The sequence below is a fragment of the Aplidium turbinatum genome, chromosome 9 (assembly GCF_918807975.1).
Source record: "Aplidium turbinatum chromosome 9, kaAplTurb1.1, whole genome shotgun sequence".
NCBI lineage: Eukaryota > Metazoa > Chordata > Ascidiacea > Aplousobranchia > Polyclinidae > Aplidium > Aplidium turbinatum.
The window spans coordinates 1348883-1365179 of record NC_137480.1 but is presented as its reverse complement, the minus strand read 5'-3'; the positions used below and the strand labels follow the sequence as shown (position 1 = coordinate 1365179).

The 16297-nt window shown below is 39.0% G+C and overlaps 2 protein-coding genes across 4 annotated transcripts in view; both read right to left on the bottom strand.

The window, feature by feature from the left end:
• Nucleotides 1-343: 343 nt before the first annotated feature.
• Nucleotides 344-9014, bottom strand: LOC145777422 (uncharacterized). Its single transcript, XM_082588792.1, has 4 exons — nt 8240-9014; nt 4294-4422; nt 3594-3775; nt 344-356 (listed from the first exon to the last, which is right to left on the bottom strand). The coding sequence occupies exons 1-4, from the start codon at nt 8261-8263 to the stop codon at nt 344-346; spliced, it is 348 nt and encodes a 115-aa protein (XP_082444918.1). The 5' UTR covers nt 8264-9014.
• A 1826-nt stretch (nt 9015-10840) lies between these two features.
• The window catches only part of LOC145777539 (uncharacterized), a 138493-nt gene continuing 133036 nt past the window's right edge, over nt 10841-16297 (bottom strand). Inside the window, exons 23-27 of one of the 3 annotated variants that reach the window (XM_082588941.1) lie at nt 15699-15872; nt 15362-15566; nt 13737-14312; nt 13072-13229; nt 10841-11780 (exon numbers count right to left, since the gene is read on the bottom strand). In XM_082588941.1, coding sequence (XP_082445067.1) covers nt 11688-11780; nt 13072-13229; nt 13737-14312; nt 15362-15566; nt 15699-15872 — 1206 coding nt within the window. In that variant the 3' untranslated portion in view covers nt 10841-11687. The remainder of the gene's footprint in view (nt 11781-13071; nt 13230-13736; nt 14313-15361; nt 15567-15698; nt 15873-16297) is intronic. The other 2 variants (XM_082588942.1, XM_082588943.1) reach the window with 2 other exon arrangements.

Genomic DNA, 16297 nt, shown 5'->3' with positions numbered 1-16297 from the left:
TGGTGACCCTACCAGTGTATAAAGCGGTTTCAGTTCAACAGTTGCCAATTACAAAGTTCCACCACAAAATACAAAAAAATAAACAACCACAATAATTAAAACACATTTATCTTAAACACACCTTTGTGGGAATTGGGCCCTTCTTGATTTCAAGTATTCAATTACAACCAACCTGTTTTATTGCAATTATTTCAAATTCAGATGATTTAACTAATGTTGTCGTATTTTAACTTTTCTCCAAGATAATATAGTGTTTTTAGAGATGTTTTGGTTTAAGGGCCCAGCATCTCATTGGTACCTGACCTAAATTATCTTAATGGACAAGTAGGCTACACGCAGTAAACTACACACAGCAGCTAAAAACACATTGTTACTGAAACGCAAATGTCTATTACCTGTGGGCCCCCTGAAATTCCATCACAAAATAACTACATCACATTTATCTTACACACACCTTTGTGGTAATTGGGCCCTTCTTGATTTCAAGTATTCAATTGCAACCAACCTGTTTTGTTTCAAATACAAATGATTTTACTAATGTTGTCGCAGCCTATTTTAACTTTTCTTCAAGATAATGTGGTGATTTTAGAGATATTTTGGTATAAGGGTCCAGGCCCAGCATCTCATTGGTACCGGACCTAAATTATTTTCTCAATGGAAGTACACGCAATAAACTTTAGCAGCTAAAAAACATGTTGACACGCAAAAGTCTATTACTTGTGGGCCCCCTGAGACGGTGGGCCCGCCCCCCCCCCCCTCTTTGACACAGCACTGCGGCTATGTGCAACGTTTTACATGTTTTGCTTTTATTTTAACTGAATATCATCAGTAGAAAAATTGACATAGCTACTGGCACAGAAATCACCCTTGATTCGACTTTCATTTTTTATGCTCCTGTATGGGAAAGTGAACTGTATCGCTATACTGAGATGTGTGAATCATTACACAATTTGAAATCGTTAGGCCTACTCAAAAATAACAACTGTGCACACACTGGCACAACAAGTTTCACGCCTACGGTATTAATGTAAAAAAAATTGGGGGCCCCAAAACCAAGGGGCCCGAAGCCTGTGCCTCGTGTGCCTCATTGTTAATCGGGCCCTGGCCACAATAGTGGGTAGATTGCTTGACCTACGTGCTCCGTTGAATTCTGTTGTTTGTACTATGTATGCTTGTGATATTTGATGCTTTGGATGCTTGTGATATTTGTATGCTTTGCTACCGCTTATTGGTAATATAGGCTACTTGTGATAATCTCTAAAATGTGGTCTGACGAAGTGAGTTAAGTTGCCCTCAAAACATCAAAAAATAAATGCGGTGGATCAGCGTTATGTATTGACCTCTTAGAACATCAATTTAAGAGAACATTAACAAGTTTGCTGGGTTTCGAAAATCTACCCTACTAGTGTCCGGGGCAAAAACAAGTGAGCCATCCCGTACTTCAGAGATCCCTGACATCCTAGTGCTTACATTTGATGCGCTATTCTCAGGATGTACGTCAGCATCCAACCTATCTGAGAACTCACTTGCTTTTTGTTCGAAGTTATTTTTTAACGAGTTAAATTCGGGATCTACCCTATCACGAAGTTCTGCCAAAATTGCAGAGTTAAAAATTTTACTCAAAAGAGCATGGAAATGCGTAATTCCTCTTCAAAAGTAGATAAGTTAGATTGAAAAATTAACAGTTCCTGCTTATCACTCAAAGACCCTAGGGCTACAGAAAGTTCCCCAATTTGAGTCAAAATATTCCTTCTAAGATGCCGGGCCTCTCGAACTGACTTAGCCTCATCGTTACTAGGTCCCTCCCCAGAATGGCCTGCCCGACCGCAAAGAACATCATTAGGCTTAAACTCAGTCGAGTCGACGGCGGTCGAGTCCCTGTCGCCACCGAGTGTAGACATATTAAATGTTGGGGCTAAATTTAACAATTAAAAAATTAAGTTACACAAACACACAAAATTAAGTTATAAAAAACTTAACTGCAAAGACCGTAAAAATACAAAAAGAATTTAAATGCACAATACCGTAGTTGTACGGGTATATGAAGTCCTAAAGTTCCACAAAACTTGCTTGGATTCGTCCACTTGAATCTTCAAGCACAGATCGATTGTCTTAATTCTTTTATCTTGCCAATGAATGTCAATGTAGTTTTTTTTTCAGAACCGACAAAGAAACGTTTTTAATTTTTAGCTTGAAGTTCTTCAGTACCAACTGGGAAGAAATGTCTTTAATTTTCTTTTGCTTCTGTAGACTACCAACCAACAAGATCTTCTTTTATTATTTCTTTGCTTTTGTAGCCTACCAACTGACAACTTCGTCTTTTATTATTTTGCTTCAGTACCAAACACTAGACAGAGTAACGTCTTTTATTATTTATGGTCACAGCGGTAAACCATAATCTCTTCGTGGGAAAATTGTAACATAAGATTCCCGGATCCGTTCGTCTGTATGTAATGACCGAAGAAACACTCTTTTGAAACCGTCTATTCAAAATTGTATTTCTGTAAAATTAGCCACCTGGCTGTCGAAATTGGGATGCAACACCGTACACCACTAAAACTTGTCACTACAACAAACTACTTAGATAAAAGACGGAAATTTTGTCCAGCTTATTCAAGCAATAAGCAAAACAGTTAAATATGCGACCAACTTCCAAGTAACAATTTTAAGAATGAGAGAATAAATTTCAATATCTCAAACTCACGTAAACAGTTATGTGACGCAATAATGAAAAGCATTGTCAAGCAATTCAAACAGGTGTTCAAAGGTGATGATGCAATGTTTCATCAGGTCTTACGAACGATGGTGCAATATTTGGACATTTTCTAGCAATTTTCATGACGTAAGATGCCAGCTAGGTTAAGTAGCCCAGCAAACATTGTACTTCGGCCCAACGTAGTGTGACAGTTGGTAAAATAATGCTCCTCCGTTGGCACTACGTTGTGGCCGAAGTTGACCCAACGTATCTTGCACCATTCGTCGCAGTTGGGACAACTTCTTCAAAATGTTTGGGCCAACGTTATCCCAACTCTGCACCCAACGTAGTTCATCGTTGGTACCCTACGATGGCCCAACGTATTTTGCACCATTCATCGCAGTTGGGACAACTTCTTTAAAATGTTTGGACCAACGTTATCCCAACTCTGCACCCAACGTAGTTCATCGTTGGTACCCTACGATGGCCCAACGTATTTTGCACCATTCATCGCAGTTGGGACAACTTCTTTAAAATGTTTGGACCAACGTTATCCCAACTCTGCACCCAACGTAGTTCATCGTTGGTACCCTACGATGGCCCAACGTATTTTGCACCATTCGTCGCAGTTGAGCCGACTTATTTTAAAATCTTTGGGCCTACGTAATCCCAACTCTACTGCCAACGTAGTTCATCGTTGGTACCTACGCTGGCCAAACGCACTTTGCACTTTTCGTCGCAGTTGGCCATACATATTTTGCACTAATCGTTGTAGTTGAGCAACGTTGGTTAAACTTAACCTGCAATTTCAAGTTGACACTGTCCTGATGATCCAATATGCCAATACGATGACCATCTTCTTATACTGAGCAAATTTAAGTCAATGATGTAAACAAACGTAAAGTTGTTGAAAAATACATTTATTCGAATGGTAAAATGCACCACCCATGCACAATTCACAGCTACGACAAGACATGCATAAAAGTCTAAAAACACAGTGGACTGAGGTACTTCATGCCTCATCAGAAGACTGCGCCTGGATGTAACAACGTGATCTGTGGCGGCCTCAAACGCAAGTACCTATAAAACAATATGCAACATTTGTAAAGAAAGCAGGGATGAAAGAAAATATACTGTACAGTGCAAATTAGGTCGTGTTTACAGCACCGTGAAAGAACAGACTCTAATTGCTACATATCCCATGGATATGTGTAAATTGTGTATGCAACACCCGGTTATGTTACAATAACAAGCATTTTTTTAATACATCCTAACATTCCTCAGTATGTTTTAATTCTGTAATTCGTAGCCTATACGATGGGGTGGGGAATGGGTATACCGTTATGTTCTATCAACCTCTAACATTAATGCACATTCGTTAATCGTGTTAATGCGGTTTGCCTTCTCTAACCAGTGCAAATTATTATTGTTATCGTTTGATAGATCTTCGAAGTCAAGTCTTAAAATGTGTGTATATTTCTTGAAGTTCTGCTCCAGCAATAAACTAATCGCTGGTTAAGTAAATAAAAATGCTTTTATTGCCCTTATTGAGAGAATAGTAACGATTTGTCAGTGACGGAGAGAACAAATGAACATACCCGCAGTACTTTTTGTAGCAAGACGTTTAAGCCGGCCCCCATCGCGGTCTTCCCACGTCTTAAACCAGTCGCCCAGTTTGTGGTCGATTTCTTGTAGAGTGCATGATTTCGTATTGCTCTGGACAACATCTAGCCTATAAGTAAAGCAGTTTTGTAAACAAATAATGTTACATCGACTTTTATTTTTACACAATCATCTACAGCAGTGGCCAGCGGCTCTTAACCTGTGGGTAATTACTCAATCTGGGGAAGTTTGAGGTCTTCCAGAGGGCAATGAGCAGGACAGTGCAAATTATTACCAATTTTTAATCAAACTTAAATCATTGTTGGGTTTGGCTTTGGCTATTCCATTCAATTGATTGCCAAAGACTAATAAAATTGGTACGAATGGAATTAATTTTATGCTGCTGTTTGGAAGTCTTCACGAGAAGATGCAGAACAACGTGTTCTTGTCGAAGGTTGCTTATTTGTGCGACTTTTTCTCTGACATAAACGCCTTGAACTGCTTGCAGGGCAAATGGACAAGGTTATGGGATTTAATAGACAAATAATAGATTTAAGATGCCCAACATGCTTAATTGCTTAAAGTGGGGTAACGGGTCAGAAAAGGTTAAGAACGTTGCTCTACAGAGTCTACAGTCTGTTTCACGTGCGTGGCACGATCATCAGGAGAGCTGTAATGAAAATAAAAGCGAGGACATCACCATAAGCATAGCCGCCGAACCCAGGAAGGACGGCCTTCCCGACCTTTTCGCAGAGAAGGCCACCCTTCCCTGCGAAATCGGCCAGATCAACTTTCTAATCTCATCTTTTTTATTGCACACGAGTAAACAGCAGGTGTTTTTCAACTAGATCTAGACTGAGGCATTAATCAGGGATAGTAAACAGCAAATTGACAAAAAAGATTACGAAAAAGGTAAACTTCAGATGCTGCAAAACTTATGATATATCCAAGGTTGTTATTTCATTGAAAATTAATCATGAACAATAAGTATTCTTTCTGGAGACGATATCATACCAACAAGAGGTGAATACAAAACTTAAACAAACACTTACCTACGACCATGTTCTTTAAGTTTTGCATGGAATCAAAAGAAAACTTTTTCTCTCCACTTAATTTATTTTCCCCTTCCCGGTCCGCGAGACGTAACTTGTGACTTCGTTTAACATCACCTGAGGCATCAATCGATTAACCGTGTCGTATAGGCTTTTTCCTCCTAGATACGACACACTCGACACAGTTGTTTGAACTGCAATAGAACAGATGGATGTTGAAATGCATAAGCCGAGATCGTTAAAACAGCATAGAAAGCAGTCCCATCAAACAGTCGCGGTGCGTACCAGGCTACCAGCGTACATAGGTGTCGAAATAGGGTGGGCCGGGTGGGCTTTATTTTAACAAAATATGTTTTGCCTACCGTTTTCATGACACCTATGAAGTGTTCGTTGACAATTATTTCCGTTTTTGTTTTTAGCTGAATTATCCAACCAACTGCAGTGCAACCTCTGAAGACTTGCAATAAACAAGATCACAGATATCATATGCGTAAATCAAACGCACAATACCACATTCCAATTGACAACTTTGAAGGTGGGTATGTAAATGAACCCAAACCTCCAAACAGTAACATTGATACCAACATCAGATTGTTCCAAATTCCAGTTATTAACATCAAGGCTAAATATTTTCACCAAGTTGTCAACTTAAACCTCAAAGATATCAAGCATCTGCTCATGTATTTGGATTAAAACGTAGAGATGGCCTCATCACTATCAGACAAAAACTAAAGTCCCGAAAGCTGACGAAATTCTTCAATACCAAACACGATTTTAATGTTTGTGCAGACTAATACTGTGTGATGCTGAAACCAGCTTTGAAATTTTTGTGTTTTCAATATGGAGTTGTGTGATACAAACCATACAACAGCATGTCTGTAAGAATGTGAAGGACTGATTCACACTAAGCGTTTTGACTCCAATATGACATTTGAAATACAAATTAAATATGCACACAATGAATTCAGTTTATTTAAGAATTTCTAAAACAAAACTATATTCTGCCTCATTGAAGCCGAACTGTCACAGTGTGAATCAGCCATAAAAATAGTGGGTTACTCGAAGTCCACTTTGAAACTAGACTGTTTTATTGATTCTTTGATTGCTAAGATCAAGTGTATTTATACCAGAAGAGGACTTCATTTGTTTGAGTAAGTTTTTAAAAGTAGTTCTACTTGATGGGGTATGTTTCACAGTCATAAGATCAATCATTATACACTTTTGACATCGCACCCACTGCATCAGTGCTTGATTTTACTTTAAAAAATCAGTAATTTGCTTGTAACTTTTTTCTGTACATTTTTAAGAGAAAGTTCTTTGGAAATAAGATAGAAACATGTTACTTCTGCAACATTTAAGCCAAAAACTAACTTTCTAGTATCAGCAGTTATCAAGATATGGCAAAATGAGCTATTTTCAGCTCGTTTGGTGAAATTGCACGGCCACTAGAGGGTGCAAGAACCCAAAATTATGATAGAAGTATTTCATTTGATATTTGGGGCCATATATCAAGACCACTTTTTGAAATTCAATTTTTTTTATTTTTCACTCCACCCTAATGAACAATTCGTACCGTCAGTTACCTTGAAAAGATCAAGAGAAAAAATTAAAAAAGCTGTAGTCGCTGATCGTAGTTTCCGCAAACATTTTAAAAGGATTAGATATCAATTAGCTAGGCATCGGTATCCGCAAACAAACAAACTGAAAAGATCGGGAGAAAAAATAGCACATTGCTGATCGCAGTTTCCGTTTTTCCGCAAACATTTTAAAATTTCCGGTAATGCAAACATTTTAAAGTTTCCGGTAATGATTCTAAGAGTTTGCCGAAGTCGCTGAACGCAGTTTCCGCAAACATTTTAAAAGGGTTAAGGTGTTTCCGCAAACAAACAAACTGAAAAGATCGAGTGAAAAAAAAATAGAACAAAGCCGAAGTTGCTGATCGCAGTTTCCATTTTTCCACAGTTTCCGCAAACATTTTAAAATTTCTGGTAATGATCCTAAGAGCTTGCTGAAGTCGCCGATCGCACTCGCAGTTTCCGCAAACATTTAAAAAGGGGTACCTCTAAATACCCATTGTCAGGCATTAGACAAATCCTAGACAATGCCTTGAAATTACCGACAATGCCTGAAAGTAGCTACTCTACAATGCCTGACAACCCCTGAAAATGCTATAATGCCTAACAAACCCGTCAACCACTGATAATGATCGACAATGCCTGGAAATTCCCAACAATGCCTGAAAGTAGTTAGCCTACTCCACAATACCTGACAACCCCTGAAAATGCTCCACAAACCCCCAAAAAGCCTACTATGCCTGACAATGGGTATTTAGAGGTAGGCCTACCGTTTTAAAAGGGTTAGGCTTGATTAGAGTTTCCGCAAACATTTTAAAAGGGTTCGGGATTAGGGTTGATCAAAGTTTCCGCAAACATTTAAAAATTTCTTTAAATGATCCTAAGAGTTTTTGTTTGTTTGCGGAAAAATTTTAAAATATTTGCAGAAATTGTGATCAGCGACTTCGGCTTTTTTTAATTTTTTTTTCGATCTTTTCAAGGTACGAACTGACGGTACGAATTGTTCATGGTGGTACTAATTAGGTTGCATCCGATGCTGCGCAATCTACTTCATAAAACAATCTGCAAAAACCTTGTGGTATATACATAATGCGGTGATAGTAGCAACATGCGAATCCTGATAAAAGCACTTCTCGTTGACATAATAGTCATTTTTATGCCACTTGAAAGTGAAGATACCACTTTTTGAAAAAATCGAGTAGGCTACTTCTAAAAATGTTACTTCAATACCAATAAACAGGTCACGTAATTGCCGTAAAAAGTATTAAATAGTTTACCCTGAAGAATAGATCAGAGTCAACTGAAATAAACCTTACCTGAGTTTCATGATGATCATTCATTTGGGCAGTGCTCTCATAAATGAAAACCTGAAAGTCCCCAAAGCTACGTCTAAAAATTCCTAGATTACATCAAAGTTCCCTAAATCATTATTACATTCAAACAGTTTCACGTTCTGAAACAAAAAGCAAGAGTTAAGCGGTTTAAACAACAACACTAGCAAAAACCATTCTACATAACTTTGTTGTATTAGTGGGCAAAGTCTCACAGCAAAAAGCAGTACGGTATGTTAAATTACAGTGATGTTTAACATTACAGGGATACAGTGAAGATTTCCCAATGCTTATCACATGCTAAAAATGACATAAACTGTGCACGACTATCGACTTATTCATGAGAGTTAATTTGACTAGTAATTAGTTGATTAGTTCATGTGCTTCAGCATCTGTAGCTGAACTCTTCATGAGCCCTTGCCAACTGCAACAATTTAGCTCGATCCCTGAATCCCAGTTTGTCAGCTGACTTCATACCTTGGGTGTGTAGCAAACCAACTAAACTTTCTGACTTTAAACTGTTCCTGTAGTCAGTTTTAATGTTCTTCAAGCTATCCGTACTAAAAAGTCATTCAACTGGGGCATTTAAACATGGTAGGGACATTAGGCAAGTGACTACTTTGCTATGAACTCAAATACGGAAGAAAACTTGACAAATAAACTTCCATTCGTTCTGCAAGCGAACAAGACAAAACTGCAAATGCAAATGTCATCCAATCCAACTCCATTTGGGTTTTCGCGCGTTTTTTACGATTCACGTCACAGACAATTGTAGTTTCTGACTGCGCATGCGCATCGTCATCTCTTTTTAGCGAATTTTGAAAAAGCACGTTCAGATGTCCGCCATTTTTTACAATGTACCAATTACTCGCGTTTGTCAATGCTTTAGATATGGCGTGCTGTGCATATGGATGTAGAAAACGAAGAAAATACAATTCAGATGATAAAAGGAGTAAATATTATTCCAAGATATTTACTAATCTCTCGGATCATGTGTTTGAATGCACCGTTACCAATAATCATATAACACTAGTCAAAACTGTGTCCAAATGTTATTTAAAAATTAGGTTTTACCGCATTGGTAAGAAAACCTGCAAGCAAATACAAGCTAAATTGGTTCGTAAAACGCTTAACAAAAATTCTGTCTTAACAAACGTCTGTAGACGTTGAATCAGTGTAAAAATGACAGATTTTGTTGTATGGCTTGGCTGTAACAGCGCAGCTTTCACTCAAATTTGAGACAGTAACAATGGCGAATGCCTTTTTTTAATTTCTTCAATCGAGATGCGCTGTCTAGTACTACTGTGGTCCAATTATTCAGCTCAGTGTTGTCATAATTTTTTTCGAAAATAAAATGAAAACTTCGAAAACAAAAATGAACGGAGCACGTAAAAATTGCGAGATGAAACTACAGCCCTGATCAATTTTAAGAAGGCAGAGTATAGTTATATAGAGCCATAGTAGAACACTAAAAAAACTAGCTGCTGCTAACAAACTTGAAAAACTGCAGCTAAATTTGCAAATTAGTGTTTTTTTTTCAGAATTAGTGATCCTCATAGTGATGCATGATTTAGAAAAACATTTCAATTTTTTTTTTTACTTATAGCAATAACGTAAAAAAATTGAGGGGTTACCGTAGTTCGCCCGCAAATAATGACGTTGGCCCAACGTTCTGTACAACTGCACACCAACATTGGAAAAACCGACTTTCTAATTCTAAGTTTTTTTGCATTTTCATTGTCCCATTACAATTGTAAAAGGAATACGATGAAGCAAACTTAAACAATTCTTCGAAGGTATCTTCAATTAAAATATTTCAAAAGTTGGCAAAGTTGGCAAAACTACACTACCCTCAGCCAACCCGAACAACCGTCAGCCAACGTTGGGCCAAGGAAAAATGTTTACTGGGAGATCATAACGGTTTTTATATGACGTTTGATTTGGTGAACAATTGTCTGGAACAAATTAAATCAGCATATAGATCAAGGGTTCGCAAATAGGGGTCGCAACCAGTCATGGAGGAACCACGTGGGCCTGGGCCCATTTACTTTATTTTCTGGGTGAGCCCAGCCCAGGCCTACCCACTTTTGAAAGCCGAATTTTTTTTGGAAAGGTAGCGAAAACGGCAATTCAGAGAGGGAGTTCCAAAAAAAGGTCTTCACTCATTTGTTTCTCCAAACCTGGTCGCGAGACCATCCACAGTGGGTTGCAAAACCGTTTAAACTTACCCTAAATATAACTTGTATGGCAAAAATAAATACAATCATATAATCTTTGATGTGCTGAGTTTGGTACAGTTTTGTACAAGAAAACTTATACTTTCGATTGTAGTAAGTTACAGTAGTCCCTGCTTATTAGGCCTAAGCCCACGGTTATAAAGCCTAGAAGACACCTTGAGCCAGGACATGAAAACTCTCTCAGCTTTATCTCCAGAACTAGCGACTGAAACTCAGCGAAACCAAAACTGTGGCAGCAGCTTTCCACTTACTCAATCAGGAAGCTGATCGTGAGCTGTTTGTTTTTTTGTTTTATTATCTTTATCCTGCATTGCGGGAAAGCGGACTTGAGCGCTATGCATCGGTGTACGCCTTCCGACGTACACCTGACCCACGCTGCAGCCGACTGCAATGTCTGTTTCCGGTTGTCTACTCTATTTATGACTTAAATTTGGTACTACCCATTACTCGAAATCGATCACTGGGTAGAGGCAATTATCGTAAAGTTTCTTGCCCAGAGAAACAACAGCAAGTGCGGGCGGCTGGAGTCGAACACGCAGGCTCTCGACTGCGAGCCCAACGCGCTAACCACTCGGCCACTCCTGCCGAGCCACTCCTGCATGCCCAGAACAACGGAAAACCGAAACTCCGGTTTCTCTACACCTCTCCCGCGAAATAAAAGGTAGTTACCATGGTTCTGTCGCACTTCAATGCTATTCACTCCCCCCAACCTGCCCGAATTTCCTACTTTCTGTTGAATATTTCTGTGTAACGCCTACGTCACTGATTTAAAAAATTTTTTTCAAGATTTCTGGCATAGGCTACATTAGCCAGGTGAAATTTTTAGTAGTCTACTCCGTCTGCGTGACTATATTGTACTGCAGGAGCTATAGCATAATTCTTGCTTGTTGAGAGCTGATGGCTGCTCAGCTTGTGACTCGCGTTAAGTCGTATTCAACCACTGTCTGTCGCCAGTACTTGAATATTCTGCTGTAGATGCCTCGACATCAACAACAAAAGCTGGGAAAGAACCGATACCGATGTTGGTTATTGAAGCGCCGCAGAGTCGGGCATTTGCTCCCTCAAAAGCGGTCCTGGTCGATAGTCACAGGCAACAAACCGTATACATTTAAACGTGTAAGTCCACTTCGAAACAACAAAATTATGCGACAAAATAGTCGATGCAGTGATGCGTTCTGTATCAGCGCTGTATCTTATTAGATGATTTCGTAGTTGAGGGAAGGTCGATTTTCGGCAACTTTAGTAATGCATCCAACTGAAAACCTTCCTTTTGTTGCTGCTGAGACTTTCTGAAAGAGCAAGTTCGAGCATTGTCAATAGGCTGACACATGAGCTAGGCTACTCTAAATTTAACAAGGACTTTACAATTTACATGGTAGGCTATGTAGTTTGCTAACCCTTTTGTTTGGTTTTTTAACATAAACGGATTTATACTAAACATCGTATAAGGAGCTGAATTGGCTCACTTCTTCGGTTGCTGCTAACAGTCCACTTGGACTTGTTAGCAGCACTATATTTCTCACTCACGGCACAGCAACAATTTGTGGATACGATCGTGGTCCGCACGTTGTTTCAAATGAAAGCTTTGCACACGTATTGAAGTTGCTTAAAATCTATTTCACAACACACTGGTTTATATTCGTTTGAAGTGTATATTATTTATTTAAACCAGGGGAGGGAGCGATTAGTGCCGGAGTACCATATGTGTGGTCCAAGGAAGCATGTAGAAAAACCTACAGATCTGAAGCTCAGTAATTCGAATGTGAAAGTTCACGAAGTCTAATGAAAGTTTTGTGGTCAATATATCCGAGGCCTTTTGTGCGGGCTGAGATGATGCTCGCATTTGAGATATCGAAAATTAAACAATTTAGACAAGGTATATAGTCGGGCAAAGATTTACTTGTACATGAAATTGTTGTAATTCGCTTTGCGGGGTCCTAATGCAGATCTATCTAGACGCGAGTTTTGTCAATTTTTCTTATAAGGAAAGACAGAAAGTATTTCTTTGAAAACTTGGGATATTTACCTAGCTTGGAGAAAGAGCTTAGAAGAAGAGAACATTTCAAGACTTCAAGACATTTCAAACACACGCGAACATAATTTTTAATTCCATCACTTCAGTAATTTCTAACAAGTAGTCGTCGTCTGGCAAATCGAGCTAAATCTATGATAAAAGACTTTTTCACTGCTTTCCAAAGAACAAGCTGGATCTGGCATTAGAAGTGCGCAGTGGATCAATTCGCATTGCTCTATCAGGATTTGCAAAGCAATTGGAGAACCGGTTTTAAAAGATATCGGTAAAGCCACAGCATGAAGTGAAGCAATGCTTTGAAAAAATATCATTGAGGTTCGACAAAATAAATCTCATCAATCGTTTCGACCACAACCATTAGTTTGGTTTTAGTACGAATTGAGGTTAAGTTTGGTTTGAAACAATTTTTCTGTTGACGACGATTTCCATGATTTTTTACGTAGTTTTGAACAACCGGTGTATTTGTATGGTGCTGGTTTTTCTCACAACTCTCACAACAAACAAAATAAAAGTTGAGAGAAAGAAGAAGGGATCAGTTTCAGCCAAACCTGAACATAAAATATAGTTTTCTGGCACAAAATCCAATGCCACCTGAATCGGTTCAATCCCGTAATCACATTTTGATTCTTTCCATTTGATTTTCGGGGTATTGGCTCCAGAAAGGATGACATCGCATTGTTGCTGAACAATCTTGGCAAATGAATTTCTTAAAATAGAATAAATTTAAATAAAACGGAAAAAATTAAATTTATGCTATTTTAACAAAGTTTAAATGACTTCATATCAAAAATAACCAAGGTTTACTACATTTACAAATAACTTACTATCAAGCTTTGAGCAAAAACCGCTTGACGATCACGAAAGCGAGATTTACCGCAACCAAGATGAAAGAATGCAGAATTTGTTATATCTTTAGAGTAGCCTGGAAGTGAACCGACAACCATCGGGCACATATAGAGATCAAAATTAAATGGATGATGACTAGATGGAGACATGTTAAGAACTCGTGCTGTACAAGTACAAGTTCTTCTTAATAATCAGTTGTAACTACTAACATTAATAGGATATGTGTCCAACAAAAGTCAACTTGAAGTCTCAGTCTAGTTTGGTCAGTGTCGCCATTTGAAAATTAAAACAGCTTTTTGTGTTGATCATCAGTGATCACTAACACTAAAAAACACTAGTTATCTGAAAAGCAGTTGCAGTGACTTACCATTCTTTTCTTTTAAATCCCTGACGTCAGATATATAACTGAACATAGAAGAGATGGGATGATGCGTTTGTTTGGGGACCGAAACGAATCGAGGGATGCTGCTCTGAGGCTCTATCTTTTTCATCACAGACTTTGCTTGCCTTAAACCAGCTTGAATGTCTGCTACAAGAAATCGTGGCGTTTCAAGCATACTTTCTTTATACTGGCGGTAGCTTCCATTGCAACAGCCTTCGTCCATCTTGGGGCAATGCGATGATGAGCTTTCATAACATTTCAATGATTTAGCCGAATTAAGTGCAGTTGAGTTGTCAAATGGGCAAAACATACTTCTTTTTGGAAACCACTTAGGGGCACATCGAGTCCCTCTGAAGGCATCAGCGCCTTTCAAGTCTAGATTATCTCCTTGTTGGTCGACCACATGACGCCCTCCAGGAACGGCTGAGTTTGCAGGAGGGTACAGAGTGGGTAAATCATGATCAAACCATTTCAATGGACTTTGAGTGAAGACCAGGTGTAACCGACCGTTCTTCACTGTCGTGCCATGATGGTTTCTTTTTGAACCGGCCTTAGAAATTTCTGCAAATAAAAATAAAGTGGAAGTGTCACTGTTAATATTATCTTTCCAACAATTTTCGTTTAGGCAATTTTAATTTACATTTGTTTATTTTTTATCAGTGTAAAGCAGGTTACCTGGGCTTGACGCAATTGCCAGCAGGCATTGATCATCAGAAGTGGGCATCTGCTACTTTAAAAGTAGCCGGCTATCCGCTACTCGGGCCAAAGTAGCGCGAGCTGCCGCTACTTTTTCTTAACTTAAACTGACACAGGAAGCACTTTGTGACGTCAAAATGATCTTGAAAATGAATGATGTCATTCGTTTACGGTTGACGTCATTCGTTTGCACTGTCATCTCAATGTCGTTAAAGAAAATGCGCTCTGTGAAATTTATGGTTACGCATCTTATATAAACACAAGCAATCGAGCATTTCAAAATGCATGTCGCTGAGTCCTGTCCACTTTGGCTTCAGCACGCCTTTTCCAACGGAGAAAAATCTCTCCACCGCAGCACTGGAAGGAATGGGGGTGTTATATTTAATTAATCAAGCGATGTTATAAATTGGCACTGGAAAAGTCCAAAGACTTGCTTGTGTCTGAGAAAATGGCCACAATTGGCTTTTTTCCGTACTGGCGTTTCATGCGATGACACCAACACACCAAGAAATTCATCCTCGAAGTCGCGACCGGTGTCGGTATCAACGTAGCTTTATGTTTCCCGCAATAGTCGAATGATTTCTGCTTTGATAAATTCATACATTGTTTCCATAAAAAATCTCCAAAAGCAATTCATTGTTTCACTTTAAATTGAAAAGTAGCGGTAGGGGGAGTGCGATTGAAACAAATGTGGCGCCTCTACGCTACATTTACATTGAAAAACAAGTAGCGCTACTACTGCAGCCGCTACTCCAACAAAATGTAGCGGCGCAAAAAAAGTATCGCGCTACTGCCCACCTCTGTTGATCATAGAACATATCAAAGCAAAGCCACAAAGTTATAATTGCTCCACATCCGACTACAATGTTGAGAGTTTCTGAGAAGCTTATAATGCAGTGTGTAGAACAACATACCATATTTTTGAATAGAGGGCTCTATCAAATGTAAGTTGCTATAACAACTTTTAGCGCTGTGGAACAGCAAAGCCAATTTAAGAAGAAGGTTTTGACGATTGTTCACGATTTCTCTTCCCCGGACTTTCCACTGTGCATCGACTTTGTCCGATCGTTCCTTCAGCCTTCTCAGAAGAGATTGAAGATCAAAGCGCTCACGTTTCATCTATAAGTCAGAGATTACAAATGAAATATGCCTCAATCAAATGCGATAAAAGTCGAATTGTAATAGCAGTAAAATAATTTTATATGTCAGTACTCAGTCCGAATATACAAGGTACTGCTAGGTGTAACTCACTGTGTTCTTTTGGACGTCGTCACTCCCCGGCTCTGATAATAGTGGCTTGTTCAGCTTGATTTCAATCTTGTTGATGCATGATTGAAGTTCGGTCTTCTGTCTGTACCTCTTCGCCATTTGACATAACTTGAAACCAGGATAGTTCATTGATCGACGCAGCAAGCTGAGGATCGCCTGCGGAAGGTAAAGTGTTCTGCTGGCAACAACACATAGTTTCCGTGTCTGTTAGAGCAGTGCCGGTCTTTGGGGTGTGAAAACCGTGCGATCGCACAGGGCCCGCAAATTAGGGGGCCCGCAATTTACTCAGAAAATGCAGTAACTTTGTCATTTCCAATGGAAAAGTTCAACAAGTGAATTCAACAAAGGAATCAGCAACAAGAAAACATGGAGACTCAACGGGTGCAACCTATTTCTTCTCCTGAACATTTCGTACCCAGAAAAGATCAAGAAAAAAAAAACAACTGAGCTGAAGTCACTGATCGGAGTTTCCGCAAACATTTCAAAATTTCTCTCGATCTTGTCAGGGGACGAAATAAGTCGAAATTTGATTTTATTACTCCGATTTCAGGGTACAAAATCGGGACACGAATTTTTGAGGG